The 19,151-nt window shown below is 52.1% G+C and overlaps 1 protein-coding gene across 1 annotated transcript in view; it reads left to right on the top strand.

The window, feature by feature from the left end:
- Nucleotides 1-19,151, top strand: part of MAP3K14 (mitogen-activated protein kinase kinase kinase 14) — a 43,563-nt gene that overhangs the window by 22,654 nt on the left and 1,758 nt on the right. Inside the window, exons 3-15 of the mRNA XM_055408093.2 lie at nt 958-1,027; nt 2,893-3,103; nt 3,207-3,818; nt 4,933-5,070; nt 11,230-11,359; nt 11,589-11,720; nt 12,183-12,287; nt 14,384-14,547; nt 15,056-15,206; nt 16,597-16,971; nt 17,138-17,244; nt 17,688-17,832; nt 18,810-18,910. Coding sequence (XP_055264068.2) covers nt 958-1,027; nt 2,893-3,103; nt 3,207-3,818; nt 4,933-5,070; nt 11,230-11,359; nt 11,589-11,720; nt 12,183-12,287; nt 14,384-14,547; nt 15,056-15,206; nt 16,597-16,971; nt 17,138-17,244; nt 17,688-17,832; nt 18,810-18,910 — 2,441 coding nt within the window. The remainder of the gene's footprint in view (nt 1-957; nt 1,028-2,892; nt 3,104-3,206; nt 3,819-4,932; nt 5,071-11,229; nt 11,360-11,588; nt 11,721-12,182; nt 12,288-14,383; nt 14,548-15,055; nt 15,207-16,596; nt 16,972-17,137; nt 17,245-17,687; nt 17,833-18,809; nt 18,911-19,151) is intronic.

Genomic DNA, 19,151 nt, shown 5'->3' with positions numbered 1-19,151 from the left:
ATAGGACCAGGGGTTAAGCCAGGAATCAGTGTGACATGGGAGCTAGGACAGTGCCAGGAAGGGACGTGCAGGAAGGGAGAGGTGGCCGACGAGGCATTGCCCGTGGTGACCAGAGCAGGGGAAGGGAGCTGGAAGGCAGGGATGCATGGGCTCCAAGGTGCTGGGGAGTCTGCAGGATCATCAGGCAGGCCATCTGCCTTCTGCTGGGACCTCAGGCAGCCTGTGCATCTCTGAAGAGGCCCAGACAGGAAAGGCCAGGTCTCCCGGAAAGCTGTTCTGGGGCATTAGGCTCTTCACCACTTCCACCTCAAGGCGGCCCCCACCCCAAAGAATGAACACCTGCCCTCAGGCCTGCAGAGCAGGGTGAGGTCCGGTCTGGTCCTTCTGCTTCCACTCACAAGACCTAAAGATGGCTCAGAATGATGACTGCCACCAGAGCCTGAGAAACTCCCAAGGAGGCGGGTAGGGCCAGGAATCCCCTCCCTCCCCATACCTTCCCTCCACCCCAGGAAGTTTCTGGGGTGGAGCCTGGCAAGACCAAGAGCTGGTGACGGTATTTTCCCACGTACACCCATCCTTCCCCGCATCTTCTGCTTCCTTCTGGCTGGTCTTTGACGAGAGATGAGAGAATAAAAATTAAAGCGGAGTGAGTGGCATAGTAGTTCAACCCACATACGTATATAATAGTATATACTGAGCCATGTGCCAGGCACCGTGTCGAGTGTCTTATATGGACTGTCTCACTTACACCTCACAGTGTGTGAAGTGGGGTGGGCGCCCTTAAATGATCCCATGTTGTAGGCGTGCCCGGTGCCCTTGACACCCAGGCTGGGAGGGCAGGGTAAGGTCACAGGAAAGAGGAATGGCCAGGAGGGTATCTGCAAAGTGCCGCTCTCCTAAGTGCCGAATCCTCTTTCTCCTTTCTGCTCATCCAACCCCTTTTCCTTTAATTAAAAGGTGAGAATAGCCAAGAGTTCAGCCCCACCTTTTCAGAACGGATCTTCATCGCTGGCTCGAAACAGTACAGGTAAGGCCCACAGCCTGAGTGGGGCGCCCCGAGCTGACACAGCGGCAGTGTCCCCACCCCAGCTGCTCGCCCCAGCCGCTCCCAAATGACCCCTGGCTCCCGCCTTCAGCACCTGTGGTTCGGCTCTTGGAACACGCCCAGGCTTCCTGGCTGAGCCACTCTCCCAGCCAAATAAGCTTTTCAAAAGCTGCTCCCAGTGTGTGGATGACTGCCTCTGGGTCATATCAGCTTGACGTTTTATTTGTATTCTCTGGGGAGCCCCTGATGCTCCCCTCGGTTCCCATCAGTAGGGAGGTGCTGGGAACAGGAGGCACCTTGCCGCTGGTGTGTGACCACGAGTGCAGGCCCAGAGAAGCCACTCGGGGAGAAACCTCCCATGTCCTTCCCTCTGTGAGACACACCCAGGGAGGGATGAGGGCTTGGAAACAGGCAGGGGCAGACTCGCAGCTCCCTGGCCCTGTGGAAAGGAGGCTGAGTGAGGCTCGGTCTGTTTCCAGGCTCCCCAGCCCCAAAGACTGGTTCTTGGCAACTGGAGATCGAACCTGGACATAGGCCCTCCTGTCTCCCCAGGCGGACTTCGTTATCACTGGAGTTTGGGAACCACTAGTGATGAAAAGGTTTTAGGAGGGCACCTGGCCTTGAATCAAGAAATGTTCCCTGTTTGGTCAGATTCCTTATGCCAGCCCGATGTCTTTTGGCCAGGGTTGGAGGTTTCTGATGGACTCACTTCTTTCTGTTGCCTGAGAAACCCCCAGGCCCCTAGCAATCCCCAGAACTGGGGCAAGTCGGCCTCCTTCGTAGGGGCAGGAGATGGGGCCATGGGAGAGCAGCTGAGGCCGTGCTTGGCTCCATAGCTGTTTGGCAGCAGCACTTTCAGAAGGGCCACCGGGGCCTTGATATCCAGAGGGGCAAGAGCCGAGTTAGAGCCACGGTGATGCTCAGCCTCCAGCTGTCAGAGCAGGGCGGGCTCCCCTGGTACCTGGGCACGAGCCCGGGCAGGGTATCTGTTTATGCTACTCCTCACATTCCTGGGGGAGCCAGGTGGGCCCAGGGCTGGTGGGGGTGGAGATGACCAACGTCAACTGTCCTTACTCCAGAGGCCACAGAAACCAACTCAGAGCTGAGAATGCCTGCCATGGGGTGTGGCCTTCTGAGCCACACGCCCCCTTCTGGGCCCTCTCCACAGGTAGCCACCCTAGTCTCTCTCCATCTACATCAAAAGAGCAATGTGCAGCCTCTCACCTTAGTAATAGCCACTGTTTATCAGAGGCTTGCCTTGGGACCAGGCACTGAGGTAGCCTATTTATTTATTTTTGGCTGTGCTGAGTCTTTGATGCTACACGGCCTTTTCTGTAGTTGCGGCAGGCAGGGGGCTACTCTCCAGTTGCAAAGCGCAGGCTGCTCATTGCAGCAACTTCTCCTGTTGTGGAGCACGGGCTCCAGGGCACTAGGGCGTCAGCAGTTGTGGCATGTGGGCTCAGTAGCTGTGGTGCTCGAGTTCCAGAGGGCAGGCTCTGTAGTTGATCTATAGTTGCACTGTAGCGTGTGGGATCCTCCGGACCAGGGATCAAACCCACATCTCCTGCACCAGCAGGTGGACTCTACACCACTCAGCCACCAGGGAAGCCCCCCAGGTAGCCTTTTTAAATGAGCTGTTTCATTTAAACCCCATCTCCGCCCCGCCTGGCAGAAAAGACTACCTCCTCTTTACCAGTGAGGACCCAGACAGTCCTTGGGGCTCAGGAACTGTCCCGCGTTCCCGAAAGTCCTGACTAAGCTGGGATGTGACCTCAGGTCTCTGTGAGTCCATCGCAGTTACCTGCACCTCCTCACACCCAGACGGCGTGTCTGTGTCTGTCTGACAGCCAGTCTGAGAGTCTTGATCAGATCCCCAACAATGTGGCCCACTCGACTGAGGGCAAAATGGCCCGCGTGTGCTGGAAGGGGAAGCGCCGCAGCAAAGCCCGGAAGAAACGCAAGAAGAAGAGCTCCAAGTCCCCGGCTCAGGCCGGGGCGGCCTTGGCCAAACCCCTCCCCAGGACCCCCGAGCAGGAGAGTTGCACGGTCCCGGTGCAGGTGAGGCCTACACCCACCCCAACCCCCGTGCCGGGCTCAGGGCCTGCAGAAGGCCCACACCTTGACCGCAGCTCCGTGTCCTAACGCTGTGTTTCCCCTGCAGGAAGATGAGTCTCCACTGGGTCCCCCATATGTTAGAAATGTCCCGCAGTTCACCAAGCCTCTGAAGGAGCCAGGCCTTGGTCAGCTGTGGTTTAAGAAGCTCGGGGAGGGCCTGCGGCCAGCGCTGCCTCGACCAGAACTCCACAAACTGATCAGCCCCCTGCAGTGTCTGAACCATGTGTGGAAAGTCCACCACCCACAGGACGCCGGCCCCCTGCCCCAGCCCTTCCCCTACAGCAGGCTGCCTCACCCCTTCCCATTCCACCCTCTCCAGCCCTGGAAGCCTCACCCGCTAGAGTCCTTCTTCCTTGGCAAACTGGCAAACTGTGTAGACGACCAGCAGCCCCTGCCCGGCCCCCACCTGGGCAGACTGGCCTGTGTAGACAGCCAGAAGCCCCGGCCCAGCCCTCACCTGAAGCCCAGCTGCCCGTCTCGTGGCTCAAGTGACAAGCTGTCCGTGGAGGAGTACCTGGTACACGCTCTGCAAGGCAGCGTGAGCTCCGGCCAGGCCCACAGCCTGGCCAGCCTGGCCAAGACCTGGTCAGTGGGAGGCTCCAGGCCCCAGGAGCCCAGCCCCGAAACTGAGGACAGCGAGGGGGTCCTACTTATCGAGGCAAGTAGTCTCCAAATACATGGACACATGCCATCACCACCCCTCCACCTCCAGGACCGTCCAGCTTCACTTCCCCCTTTCCTTCACCTTCCTCCTCTTGTTCAGTTGCTAAGTCATGTCTGACTCTTTGTGACCCCATGACTGCAGCACGCCAGGCTTCCCTGTCCTTCACCATCTCCCAAAGTTTGGAAGATGTTCATTGAGTCAGTGATGATTCCATCCAACCATCTCATCCTCTGTTGTCCCCTTTTCCTCTTGCCCTCAATCTTTCTCAGCATCAGGGTCTTTTCTAATGAGTCACTTCTTTGCATCAGGTGGCCAAAGTATTGGAGCTTCAGCATCAGTCCTTCCAATGAATATTGAGGGTTGATTTCCGTTAGTATTGACTGGTTTTATCTCCTTGCTTGTCCAAAAGACTCACAAAAGTCTTCTTCAACACCACAGTTTGAAAGTATCAATTCTTCGGCTCTCTGCCTTCTTTATGGTCCAGCTCTCACATCCTTACGTGACCACTGGAAAAACCATAGCTTTGACTATACAGGCCTTTGTCAGCAAAGTGATGTCTCTGCTTTTTAATACGCTGTCTAGGTTTGTCATAGCTTTTTTTCTCCCTCCCTAGTTTACTGGATAACTTTGTAACATTACATGATTTTCCCAAACTTAGATTTCTGGATGTTGTCCCATCCATCTCTGACATTATCCCTTGTCCTCCGCCCCTCTTCATGTCCTTCCCTTTCTTTTACCTTTTAGCTGAAGTCATGTTTTTTCATGGTCAAGGTTGTTGACAATTTCATTTCTGTCCCAAAACCACAAATCTGGGGAGGAGGTTTTTTCATTGCAAGGATCAGATTGCCTCAGGCAGACCGTGAAGCTCTCCTTTGCCTTCGCCTGATTCCTATCACCCCCCTCTCTGATGGTCCTGTCCCCCCACCCCACCCCACCCTCCGCTGACCCCAAGCCCTGCCTGAGACCAGTTGGCATCTTCTGTTGCGAGGGCTCCGCTCAGCCCAGCAGCCTGGCACGGGCCACCATCTGGCAAGCCTTCCTCACTGTAACCTTCATCCCTCCACTGCCCTGGCCACTGAAACCGGCCTCTCTCTCCTGCCAACCCCAGAAACTCAAGCCGGTGGATTATGAGTACCGAGAGGAGGTCCACTGGGCCACGCGTCAGCCCTGCCTGGGCAGAGGCTCCTTTGGAGAGGTCCACAGGATGGAGGACAAGCAGACCGGCTTCCAGTGTGCCGTCAAAAAGGTATGGAGGCTGAGGAGGGCAGGAGGCCGGAGGCCCATCGCCTTCCCTCTGCCTTCTTTCAGGGTTAATCACAGGGTGACCATGGGTCTGACTCTCTTTAACGGAGCCTGGCTGCCCTGGGTCAGCTGGCGCTGGAAGTGGGGACAGTCCCGGTCACATGTCCCCGCCTGGGAGCCACACTTGGTGCGTGTGTATGTGAGAGGGAGCGTGAGGCTGTGTGTGCAGCCTGGGCCCCTCCTGGTGCCAGGCCCCTTGGGCATGTCAAAACCTGGAAGATGATTGGATTGTCACGAAATTCTTACTGAGCTGAAACTCTTAAACTTCACAGCGGATAGCAAGGTAACAGCGAGAGCACAGTCTCCCCCTAACAGGAGCCTCCCTAAGAGAAACCCTCCCTGACAGGAGTCCTTTGGGAGCCAGATCTGACTCTGCCTCCTGTTGACTGGAGGTAATCAGTCCTGCGAGATGGACAATATGAGGCAATGAGACAGTGAGAGCCCCAGGTAAATGGCAACCCAGTACTCTTGCCTGGAGAATCCCATGGACAGAGGAGCCTGGTAGGCTGCAGTCCATGTGGTCGCAAAGAGTCGGACATGACTGAGCGACTTCACTTCACTCACTTCATACTTTATCACTGGAGAAGAAAATGGCAACCCACTCCAGTATTCTTGCCTGGAGAACCCCGTGGACAGAGGAGCCTGGCTGGCCATGGTCCACAGGGTCACAGAGAGTCGGACACGACTAAAGTGACTAAGCACACAGGTTTACCCAACTGCAGAGTTTGGATTTGACCCTCTCCTCAGGAAGGGGAAGGGGAGGAAGACTTGTGCTTCTAGGATTTTAATTAGAGGCAGAGGCCTGAGTCACATGTACTCCCTCATCTCCGTGATGTTAGAACTCGAGGCCGGAGAGGGGCTGCACCTTGCCCACAGCCCCACAGCCAGGCCTGGAGCCGAGGCCTCCTTCTGTCAAACCGCACTGTCCAGGCCCAGCAGACTGTGAGGGTGTCATCCCTCCTCTCCTTCAGATACCCTTTCTCCTACCCCGACTCTTCCCCTCACCTGAATTGGGACCCACCTTGCCCTTGACCTTAAATTCAGCTAGGAATAAGGGCTAGCCCCAAAGACTTCCTAAGGTGGAAATCAGAAATATTTCCATGGGTCATTTCCTTGGCCCGTGGGCAGCGTGAAATAAGCTAATTCAAAGATGGACCTTGTTTTCAGATGGCTTTTTTTCAGGACACTCTGATTCCCAAAAGGAAAGGGACCAAATAGCCAGAACAGGCAGGTCCAGCCTGCTCAGGCCCCACGCAGAGTGGACGCTGCTGGCGCCACTATCTGGGGTGCCTGCGACTTTAAGGGGTGAGGGGATTGCGATGTGAACAAGGCTGGCTTCCATAGCTGGTGCGTGACCAGGTGTTAAAGCTGGAGAGTCTGGGCCTCGGGGCAGTGGGTTGAGAGAGGGGACTATCCGTAGGTATTACCCCAAACTTCAGACACACTGTGTCAAATAAGCCAGCTCCACCCCTGCCCACCCCACCACTGACCAAAGCACGTGCTTAGTTCTTGCCAGCGTGGGTCATCATCTCCCGCTGGGATGCCAGGGCCACGTGCCTGACCTCCTCAGCTGCAGTCCCCTCCCCCGGCCACCAGAGAAGGCTCAGCTGTCCCTCCTGAGAGGCGGGTGGGAGGAGGGCAAGAGAGTGTGAAGTATCCTGGAGATGAATGCCTGTGCTGGGGAGCTTAGTCACCAGGCTTCTCAGCTGTTGCGCTGCTGAGGTTCTCAGAGTCCCAGGCAACAAGGTAAACAACCCTAATATAGTAGAAGAGGACAGGGACTCCACTCCTCACCTCCCCAGGGCAGCCAGACAAGCTCCAGTCACAACGCGCGGACTTGCCAGGCCCAGACCTGCTGCTCAAGCCCCCCAGGGCTGGCCCCTCGGACCTCTGCCTCCCCCAATCCAGGACCTCAGCAGTGTTGGCTTTGGGTGGCCCACACAGCTACCTTTGGTCAGGCAGACCACCCCTCCTTGCTCTCCAGGGGAGAGAAGTAAGGAAGGCAGTGGTTTCCTTTAGCATTTTCAGCTGGAAGATCTGAGAAACATATCCCTGCCAGGAGGGTAGGGCTGGAGGGTGATGAGGGCCAAGGATCAGAGGTCAAAGTGCACACGGGATCAGAGCAAGTCTGCACACCCTCTGATGCTCCCCAGGGAGGATCCAGGATGTGGAGCATCACATGATGATGTCAGCACCTGCTGGCCCCAGGTCGGATGCTAATTGGTTGCACACCCAGGCTTTAATGTCCAGTTTTGGGGTTTTTTTAAAGATTTTGTTTGATCTTACTTTTACTTTCAAATTAATAGAGACTCATTAAAAAAGAATGGTACCCCAAAAACCAAAAGTCTCTCTGTCCCCTCTCTTCTGAGGTCACCACCCTTTGATATGCATATATAAACATGTAGTTATGTCTTTTATTAAAATGAGGTTGTGCTCATTTGTTCTGTACCATGTTTTTTCATGTAACAGTGGATCATGGACAGATTTCCTCACTGGTAATATACACCTATCTAGTGCTTTTTAACAGTCAGTGTAGAAGTTCTAATCCTAGTCAGTTCATTCATAAGATTCATGAACTCCTGGAATTGTATTCCACATGTGGCACAGGTGGACCCACACACATTTTTTATTTACCAGATTTTCACAGCGGTCTGTGGCCCAAAGAGGGTTAAGAACTGTTCATTTGAGAACGTCTGGCTGGAGCATGGAGTTCTAGGACCCTCCTTTTGCTCTGCCCTGATCTGGTTAGAGTGGCTTTGGCCAAGTCCAGCCAGCTCTTGTTACCAAGCCCCTGCTCTGTGCCAGACGCTAGGCCCGGGCTGGGGACAGAGGTGTGGAATCCACACACCTGACCTGAGGAGCTTGGATTGTAATGGGGGTGGACACTTACGTGGTGGAAAGATGGTAGAAGCAGCCATCAGCCAGGACGAGAGTTGAGGAAATCAGGACAAGGACCACGGGGAGACTGTCTCCATGGAGATGAGGAAATAAAGGACAAAACTATATGCCTCTCACATATTATCGTTCCTGAGATCTTTAAAGGAACTTATAGAGTTTCTTTTATTCCCTTATATTTACTGATGAATTAAGATGAATATGAACACTAAAGAAAACAAGAGGGAGTGTTCCAAGAAGGAAAGAGAGACCCCTGGTATAAAGCGTGTGGGCAGTTAAGCAGAGGGAAATGGCCTGTGGATCTGATGGTTAGGTGATTGCCATGCTTCCACCTGGGCATGCATGCTCTTGAACTTCAGTAAAAAAATGTCCAGGATGTAAAAGCTAATACCCCTGGAAAGGCCTTCAGCAAGGTAGGGGACCTGGCAGCTCTGGAGGCTTACCTCCCCAAGATCCCAGCTCTGCTCCTTTATATCCAGTGACCTTGAGCAGGTCACTGATCTGATCTTCAGCTTCTTTGTCTATAAAATGAGATGATATCACCTCCGAGGCTATTGTAAGATGCAAACGATGAATAAAGTTCTGAGAGTCCCTGGAATCTGTTAAGTGAGCATTAAATATTAGTTCTCATTAACATCCTCATCAGAGTCCAGCCCTCACCATACAGATGAGGACACTGAAGTCCAGAGAGAAAAGGCAGCCAGATGGGCAGCTGGCCTGGATTAGAAGGGCAGCCTTTGTCCCTTGAGAGCATCCTTTCAGCCTGCTCTCCCTGGGGCTGGCCCAGACTTCTAACACACCTTGTGTTTTGAAGTGTCCCTTCCAACTCCCTTTGATCAGAGTGATTGGGAAGGGGTTTAATATCACTAGGGTACTCTGAAAGACTTAACGGATTTCTTCAGAATTAAAGCCTAAGCTTCCAGACTTCCTTGGTTCACAGCCCTTCGTGTCATTTTTTTCAAGGTGCCCCAGACTAAAGCAAGTTTCATCTGTTAAATAATTGGGAAATTAAAAGACGCTTACTCCTTGGAAGGAAAGTTATGACCAACCTAGATAGTATATTAAAAAACAGAGACATTACTTTGCCAACCAAGGTCCGTCTAGTCAAGGCTATGGTTTTTCCAGTGGTCATGTATGGATGTGAGAGTTGGACTGTGAAGAAAGCTGAGCACCGAAGAATTGATTCTTTTGAACTGTGGTGCTAGAGAAGACTCGAGAGTCCCTTGGACTGCAAGGAGATCCAACCAGTCCATTCTAAAGGAGATCAGTCCTGGGTGTTCATTGGAAGGACTGATGCTAAGGCTGAAACTGCAATACTTTGGCTGCCTCATGCGACGAGTTGACTCACTGGAAAAGACTCTGATGCTGGGAAGGATTGGGGGTGGGAGAAGAAGGGGATGACAGAGAATGAGATGGCTGGATGGCATCACCGACTCTATGGACATAAGTTTGAGTGAACTCTGGGAGTTGGTGATGGACAGGGAGGCCTGGCGTGCTGTGATTCATGGGGTCGCAAAGAGTCGGACACGACTGAGCAACTGAACTGAATAAGTCTTTATCCTAACAATCTAATAACCATTTGCATAACAACACACATAAATTGAAAGATAAATTTCCTTCTTAAACAACCGTAATTACTAATGGAATGTATATCCTGTTGGGCACGCACAACTTCTCCACCTTTGAAATCACTGGACACCATCCCCTTCACATCCTGCTCCACACTATTCCCCTAAAGAACCTTTTTGTCACAGCAGCCTCCAAAAACCTACCTTTGTAAAGATACATCCTCAAAAGAATGCAGTGCAGCCATTGAAACTGAACTATCTCAGGCTAGTAGTCTAGGTGGTGTCCCCAGATGTCACCGTCGCTGTTCCCCTTGTGAGGTCTCTGTGGTGCATGCTTCATCTCACAGTTTGGGAGCAGTAGGGTGAAAGACACTTGCTAATACAAGTCCTGTCGACAAATTAGTTCCAATTCAGGTTCAGAGCTGGAAACACTGACAGAGAGTCAAAGTTCGTGCAAGATGATCAACCAGATATTCTGCAAGTAATCAGAAGAGAGACATTTTCCACTGATAGGCAAAAGTCCAAAAGCCGCACAAGTCAGCAGGTCTCCGAAGACTGGCAGACCCTGACTGACTGCTTCCTGGCCAGTGTTGTTACCACTCCCGCCCCCTGGTGGCACTTCTCGGGGCTAACAGGCAAGCCAACTGCAGCCAGAAGGAAAAACAAGTCACTATTACAGGAGACTGAGCGACTGAACTGAACTGAACTGAACTGAAGCATTTATTAAGCGGCTCTCATTTGAGCTGGAGGGATGAGGCAGGAGCTGCCATTCCCTGAGCACCCACTGAGGCCTAGTACTGGTTATCACCCCTCCAAACCTCTACCCTACATAGGAGCTGAGGCCACTGCCCCCACCATTCACGTATGGAGACACATAGCTTAGAGGAAGTGATCCACCTTTGGAAATGGCCGAGCCAGGGTCTCAGCCCAGGATGCTTGTATCCAAGGCCTATTTCTTCCCTCCATGTCACGCTGGTCCCTGCAGAGGAGTGCGTGGTCCCCAGCCTGCCAGTCCATTGCAGGCGGGGCCTGGGCCAAGCCCCTCCCCATAGGAGAATCCTCTCCTATGCCCAGATCCTGGGGAAACAGCTGCAAACAGAATAAACAAGCACTGTCGCATCTACATGGACATTTTAGCCCTCAGGGGGAAAGGCAAACAATTATCAGCAAATAATAAGTGCTGGGAAGGATGCTGAGGATCCAGAGGCACTGACAGAGCCAGAATCTTGGCTGTGCCAGCTCTGGCTACAGAAGCATCTTAAGACGTGGATGTTGATAAACAAAAGATCCCATAACCTAGAAACTGTCCAGACATTTGAGCTGGGGAAAAGAAAGTTCTGTGTTCAGCAGATCTGAGGGTGAGCAGCATGCCAGGGGCCTGGATAAGGATTGTCGTTTTTGTGTGAGTGTTTCCATAAACATCAGCACTGTAGAACTTTAGTCAAGTACTAGGCATTGACCCTGACCACCCCAGGGTGCACGCTTTAGTTTAGGCCCCTTCAGGGCCCTGCCTGGCCTCGGAATCATCACCGGGCCCATCCGTGGTCTCCATGCAGGGAGCTCCAAGGGTCCAGATAGGAACCCAGGGAACCAGCCCTGGTCCCTCAATTTGACTCCCACCCACATCTGGGCCCTTCCAGGTGCGAGTCGAAGTATTTCGGGCAGAGGAGTTGATGGCATGTGCGGGATTGACCTCCCCCAGAATCGTCCCTTTGTATGGAGCTGTGAAGGAAGGGCCTTGGGTCAACATCTTCATGGAACTGCTGGAAGGTAAGGAGCCAGGGGCCACTCTTTCTCCCTCCAAAGTCAGAGCCAAGGGTTTCTCTAAGTCTTGCCCAGGTTAACCCTGGTCCCCAGTCAATCCATTTTTAAACTCTTGACCTCATGACATCAGCAAGAAAGGCCTGCTTTCTACCACCTGCCATTTGAAGTCTCTTGCCCTTGGCTGGCTTGGAGGCCTGGAAAAGCTCCATGTAAAGACCGGCCATTGATCTCCTAGGTGGTTCACTAGGCCAGCTCATAAAGCAGAAAGGCTGTCTGCCAGAGGACCGGGCCCTTTACTACCTGGGCCAGGCGCTGGAAGGGCTGGAATACCTCCATACCCGCAGGATTCTACATGGAGATGTGAAAGGTAAGGCTCAGGGCACCCGTGGCCCTGGTCCCTATTGGGCTCTTTCCTCACCCCATCATACCTGCTTCCTCCCAGATCTTCTGTGCCTCCGTCAAGGTGGGTGGGCTGAGCCAGCAGGAAGGGAAAATGTGTTCTCCCAGCCCTCAGCCTGGCACTGTGATTTCCAGTGGGTGATGCCCAGAGAGAACAGCTAATCAAGCTCCTACTTACTGGTGACCATGGGGAGGGGAGGGCAACAGGGCTGAGTGGCCATATCCCCTCACCCTCTGAGAGCCTGCCTGCTGCCTGCCTCCAGCCTGAACTGATCCCCGCCTCCCCCTTCCCTCCATGACTAATGAAACTAATCAGAAGCTGCAGCTGCCACGTAGGGTCAGCCAGAAAACTGCCCCGCCGGAGGTTCAGATTGGGCCGGGGCCCTTGGTGACTCACCTGTTCCTCTTCTTCCCCGGGGTGGCCTGGCAGCTGACAATGTGCTCCTGTCCAGTGATGGGAGCCGCGCAGCCCTCTGCGACTTTGGCCACGCTGTGTGCCTTCAACCTGATGGCCTGGGGAAGTCTTTGCTCACAGGTATGCCCTGCCACTACCCCCTCCCCCAAAGATAACAGCTGGGAAGCCTTCACTAAGCATTAGCCCTGCGCCTTCTCCTGTACCTTCTTTAATGGCAATCAGAGATGTGAGCACTTTATGTCCATGAAGATTCTTCAGCCCCACAACCACCCTAGGTTATGAGGCTTTTGTTGTTAAGCTTAAATGCAATCATGCATGTCAGGTGCTTGCTTCTGATGTTCTTGTTACACAGAGGAGGGAATAAAAGAGGCTGGTGCCGCACCCAAGGTCCAAGGTCTGCTGTCTCCGAACCCCCAGGGCTCCAGCCCCCTTGGCAGCCTTTACGGGGGAGCTGTGCTCCCAGCCTGTGAGCTCAGCCCTCCCTCGCCTCTGAGAGCACGGTTTTGCAAAGCAAAATGAGACGGCTGACCAAGGGGCCTATGCTTTGTAGCTGGAGAAATGCCTGTTTTTAACTTATATTTTTCTGATTATTAGAATAATCCATGTCCACAGTAAAATATTGGATAGCTACAGTGTTAAGTGGTTTGGAAGGGGAGGAAAAGTTCTTACCATTCCTCTTGCCTAGAGAGATAATCATGAATATTTTAGATAATTCCCTCCAAGTCTTTCCTTATTCATAATTTTTTTGGTACTTTTCTGTATGTAATTAAGGTCATCATAACACAATTTTGTGCCCTGCTTTTTTATTTAGAGCGTTAGCATAAAATTATTTCATTTTGACCAACGGAAAAGCAGTCTTTTAAAAGTGATTCTTTGTTGTCAAAAGACTCTTGGTAATTCTGAAGATGTAATTTGAACACAGATACCTGCTTTCCACTTTGAAATAACTATAGTGTTACTATTATATTATGAGATATATTTTATATCTTATATATATTAATAATATTAATATATATTATATCTTATATATATAATAATAATTAATAATATATAATATTAATATATGTACATAATTATACATTATAATTATATATAATAATATTAATATATATTAATAATATTAATATATATGTATAATATTATTAATATATATTAATATTAAATATATATTAATAATAGTAATATATTAATATTAATTTTAATTTTAAATTAATATATTAACAATATATATATTATTATAATATATAATAATATTATATAATATATATTAATATATATTATATTAATATTAATATATAATATATATTAATATTAATATAATATAATAATAATATTGATATTAATATATATTAATATGTATTATATATACATATAATATATATGTATATATGTATTAATATATATGTAAATATATATTAATATATATTAACATTAATATATAATAATATATACATATATACCTTATTATAAAAATATCTTTTCTAATATCTTTCACAGAAAGTAGAGCTAAATAAAAATAAGAAACACAAACCACCAGAAAAATAATACTATTCACATCTGGCACCCGTCTTTCTAGTCTTTTATGCATATAAAAGGTTTTTTTTTCCTTTTTTTTTAAAGTTACTAAAATTTCAGGAACATCATACTATTAATCCCTCCCCCCTTTTAGAAGGCATTTTGGGAGTTTGATCCAAAGGGCAGAGCCAGTGGGTTTTTTAATTAATTTATTTATCTCTGGCTGTGCTGGGTCTTCGTCACTGCGTAGACTTTCTCCATTTGCGACGAGCAGGGGCCACTCTTCTTAGCTGTGCGCGGGCTGGGCTTCCCATTGTGGTGACAATTCTTGTTGTGGAGCACAGACTCTGAAGTGCGGGCTTCTATAATTGTGGTGCACAGGCTTAGTTGCTCCATGGTATATGGAACCTTCCTGGACTGGGGGTCGAACTGTGTCCCCTGCACTGGTAGGCAGACTCTCAACCACTGGACCACCACAGACGTCCAGAGCCCGTGTTTTAGATGATATATTCTTTGTTCCCGTCCCCAGCACAATCCCCACCTTGGCGTATCCCCAGCAAGTTGGATCTGGAGGCTTTATCTCTACTTACAGTACTTTGAGACAGAGTCAAGGTATATCAGGAACTGACTGGGGTGGTCACAGCCGAGGCTTCCGCCCATCAGAGCTCACAGTTGCCTTTCTGCTCACCTCCCCTCCGCAGGGGACTACATCCCCGGTACGGAGACCCACATGGCGCCAGAGGTGGTGATGGGCAAGCCCTGCGATGCCAAGGTGGACGTCTGGAGCAGCTGTTGTATGATGCTGCACATGCTCAACGGCTGCCACCCCTGGACCCAGTACTTCCGAGGACCGCTCTGCCTCAAGGTCCGTGAGAGCGCCTGGGACGGCCAGCAGGGCCATGGGGCCCGGGCTGCAGGCTTGCTGGCGCCTCCCGTGTTGGTCACTCTTCAGTGGCAGGCAGGAGCAAGCAAGGGCCTCATCAGAAATGTGGGATCCTGACTTAAATACTTGGCTACCCAAATTTGAGGGTCCGAGGGCAGATCCTGAGTGAAGGGTCTTCTTGAGTTCATGGTTCAGGGCTCTCTTGTGTCCACACCCCAGGCCACCCCCGCCTGTCCTCCTGAGGGTCGTGGGGGTCATGGGTGCCTGGGGGTTATGGGCGCCTCGCCTCCTGCTCTGTTCTGTCCTACCTAACCCCCTTTTCCCTTCTTCTTGGAAAAGTCCCAGCCCTCGCTCTAGACCAGGCCACTGTAGCCCTTTTGACTGACCCCAGCACAGCAGGACAGGGGAGAGTGGGGAGGAGCAAGAAAAGGAAGTGAGGGGCAGGAAGTGATGGGGAGGCGAGTCTCATATGTTGCCTTTTGACCCCCAGATTGCCAGTGAGCCTCCACCTGTGAAGGAGATCCCGCCCTCCTGTGCCCCGCTCACAGCCCAGGCCATCCAGGAGGGGCTCAGGAAAGAGCCCGTCCACCGAGCATCTGCAACGGAGCTGGGGGGGAAGGTCAGCCTGGCGCTGCAGCATGGTAAGAGCCTGCGCTGGCTGCAGGGAGTGAGAGAGACGGTGGGGTCGTGTGGTAGTCAAGAACAAGATACTCAACATCGCAGAGCCTTGGCTTCCCCGTCTAGAGCATGGGCATGACACCAACCTCAGGCCCGTTAGGAAGACAGGTCACGTGAGTCCAAGTGCTTAGTACTGTACCTTGATGCAGAGGCCATGCTCCGGAGATGGGGGAAAGAGGTCACAACATATAAAGGGGGCTTGAACTCATTAGTATCAGAGAATGTGAAATAAAGCCAGGTATCACTTTCTAGCCATTTGTGTGGGAGAAAGTCAGAAAGCTGGCGGTGCCAACTGTGGGTGGGGATATGGAACAGTGGCCCATAGGCTGTGCTGGAGGGCACCTGGCAGCACTCAGACAGATGTCTGCAGACCCAGGACCCTGCACCCTACTCCGGGGCACGCCACCAAAGAAAGTCTGCCCAGATCCATGAGGGACACACCTGGGGGTGTGCACTGCAGTGTCATTTGTGGGAGGGGAGATGGGCGCAGTTGGGTGTCCCTCCTTGGGAACACGAAGAGGCCAGTGGTGGGAGTGGGATGGGGTGGGGTGGGGTGCAGGATGCTCCACGCAGCACCCACAGCAGTAAAAGCACCTCAGTGTTCACAGGGCAACTTGGCTGGATCTTAAAACCATAGTGCCCAGTGAAGCAGGGACCAACAGAGCAAGGCCTGGAATACAGTGCTTTTTGTGTAAATTAAAAATCGATAAATAAAAACAACACACACTTGGCAAGAATTCAGTGAAACCTAAAGTGACATATTGCACTTTTGACTTCTACTGAAGATAGAACATCTGTGGGTTGCAAGGAAGGGAAGTGCCAGGACTTGAAAGGCAGTGGTGAGGAGAACGAATAGGAATTGAGTAAAACAGGAGAGAGACCTTGCATAGCCCCCACCCCAAACGTAGATGGTAGTTATAATGGCCCCCCCATTTATAATGGCTGAACTGCCCCCCCACTCCAGAGAAATAGTGCCCCCTCAGGAAGCAGTGACTGTCAGGAAGGGAAGGGTAAGATATGGAGGGTCAGCGAGGCCCACTCTCCTGGAAGCTATTTTTAAATCTTCCCTTTATAATACTGTTAATATTAACAAAATCCTTCTCTGGAACCAGTTCTATAATTTTTAAATTTGCAACTATTACCTGGAAGGAAAATGGAATAAAAGAAATACTGTTCTATTTTCATGAGAGGACCCACCTCAAGGAAGAAGTCTCCTGTGAAGACCATGCAGCGCCCTCTGAAATCATGTCCTGGCTGGGCAAGGGGCCGCCCTCCCTGGGTGCTCCTCTGCTCAGAAAAGGCCACCTGGCCTGGCCCGTTCCCTCCTCACCACGTGTGCTCTCTGTTTTGCAGTGGGAGGTCTGAGGAGTCCCTGGAGGGGAGAGTACAAAGAACCGAGACATCCACTGCCACTCCAAGCCCACCCACCGCCAAACCAAGGCCACCCTCACCAGACCCTGCGTGCCCCTCCTGGGGAGCTCTCACCAGGGGCCCCGGGGCTGCAGCCAGCTAAGGATGCAGCAGGCGGGGCCCCTAAGCTCCAGCCTCCTCCACCTCCAGACCCCCCAGAGCAGAGCAAGTCTCCCAGCCTGCAGTGGGGCAAGGAGGAGTCTGGGACATGGGACCCACTGCCCCTGTCCTCCCTGGATCCAGTCCCCACCAGGAATCCCAGTTCACCCGAGCGAAAGGCAACTTTTCCTGAGCAGGAGCTGCAGCAGCTGGAGATAGGTATGGGCAGCTGTGGCCTCTAGGGCCTTGGACACGGGCCTGGGCGCTGCCCCAAGGCCTTAGCTTCATCCTCTCCATAGCCAGCCCCACCCTGGGCTCAGCGATCCATGCAGCGAGCTCAGACCCCTCCCGGTCCTTCATAGCCATCTTCTCCTTCTCTCTGCAGAGCTATTTCTGAACAGCCTGTCCCAGCCGTTCTCCCTGGAGGAGCAGGAGCAGATCCTCTCGTGCCTCAGCGTCGACAGCCTCTCCCTGTCAGACGACAGTGAGAAGGTGAGTGGACCACGGGCCAGGAGCCCGGGCACAGGGCTGGTGGCTTTGTGTCCACCCTGTGGAGGTGTTGAGTGCAGGTAGAGGGTAAAGGGCAGGTGATAGGGTTGCCCCTTTCTTATGGGAGAGGTCCTCATTGGGGCGGAGGGTCCTGGTTTCTCAGAATGAAACAGCCCCTCTCCAGCACACCTGAGAATGCAGGACTAGTCTGGCGACTAAGGTAGTGGGGGGAAAGGCTGGGCTGGGCTTTAGTCCCCGTAGAGAATAATTGTCACCTTCCTCCAGCCCCGGGGCCCCTCAAGAATTCATCTCCATGCTGAGTCCAACAGTGACCAGCAGAGCCACGCTCCAGCCCAAGCCAGGAGCACTTCCTCACCAAAGCAGACCAAGGCCAGACAAGGTGCCCTGAACCCAGGGACCTGAGTCTGTGCCCACTCTCATTTCAGAACCCGTCCAAGGCTTCTCAGAGCTCGCGGGACACACTGAGTTCCGGCGTGCACTCGTGGAGCAGCCAGGCGGAGGCCTGCAGCTCCAGCTGGAACATGGTGCTGGCCCGGGGGCGGCCCACTGACACACCAAGCTATTTCAACGGTACAGTCCCCTGATCTGCCTGGGACTGGGGAGTCTGAGGGTAGGGCACAGTGGGGAAGGGAGAGGAGGAGGGTACCTGGCACCCAGAATTTGAAGTGCCTGGCCACTGAGTCAGTTTAGAGTAAACTAAACTCAGAGCCTTTCCTTATGAGGCAGTGAAGGGACCATGGCCCCTCATGGGCAGCTGATGGAGTCCCAGAAGCCTCTAGCTGGGGGTGGAGAGCAGTCTCTCCTGGCTTGGAGTCAAAAACCTGAACTTCTGAAGGGAAAGGGAAGAACAGGAACCCATGAGCATTTTAATCAAGAACTCAGCAATAGGTGCTTACCCAGTGGTCCAGTGGTAAAGACTGCCTTCCATGCAGGGGGGTGCTGGTTCAATCCCTGGTCAGGAAACAGATCCCACCTGCCATGGGGTGTGGCCAAAAAATAGAAGAAAAAAAAACAGAGCTTAGCAATAGGTTTCCTGAGATCCTCCTCTGAGAGTTGAAGTCGGAAGGTAAGAAAGACAGCACGTGTGGAACTTCTTTGTTTTCAAGTATAGTTGCAGAGGTCATGCTGTGATTTTGATGGAACAAGGGTTTAACCAGCACACAGTTCCCTGGCCTTTCCAGGGCCAGTGTGACTCATGGGATCAAGCCCATGCCTGGCCAGAGGCTGTCCCACCTCAGGGGACATTACCATCTAAGTTGCCCACAACCCATTTTCAGAATCTTTGTTTCCAGTTCCTTTCTGCTTTTTGTGTATAAGTTGGAATACTGCTTCCACGTAGGAGCCAACCTTAGCCCTTTGCATTGTGCAGGCCAGATTTCCGGTACTGACAGAACATGGCCGTGAAGAGCTAGCAGGGGTATAATGTTACAGCCCTTCCATCCTAAAGCCATCTCTGCAGCTTCTTCAGCCACCCTGCTTCCCCCTCCCTAGGGTGCCTTAGGGAACTTGCAGCCACTCTCCTGATGGTCACCTTGCCTGACTTCTAGGTGTGAAAGTCCAAATACAGTCTCTCAATGGCGAACACCTGCACATCCGGGAGTTCCACCGGGTCAAGGTGGGAGACATCGCAACGGGCATCAGCAGCCAGGTGAGGGGGCAGGTACCTGCTGAGGGGCAGACTCCCAGAATCCAATGTGCCTAGCTCAATCCTCCAGGAAGGAAGCTTTTGAATAAGTAGAAATGGCACCGGAGGGAATGGTTGGCCCTATGATGTCCACCCTCCCCCCAGGGTCCCAGGGCAAGACTGGCAGTGGTGACTGAGGGGTCCTCAGGATCCCCACCCACTTGGGCTGGATGAAATTCTCCAAGTCTTCCAGAATGAAAGGCAG

The sequence above is a fragment of the Moschus berezovskii genome, chromosome 20 (genome assembly GCF_049115385.1).
Source record: "Moschus berezovskii isolate FMDL1 chromosome 20, NW_MosBer_1.0, whole genome shotgun sequence".
In the NCBI taxonomy this organism is placed as follows: Eukaryota; Metazoa; Chordata; class Mammalia; order Artiodactyla; family Moschidae; genus Moschus; species Moschus berezovskii.
The sequence above is the reverse complement of the archived record's forward strand: the minus strand, read 5'-3'. Positions and strand labels throughout refer to the sequence as shown.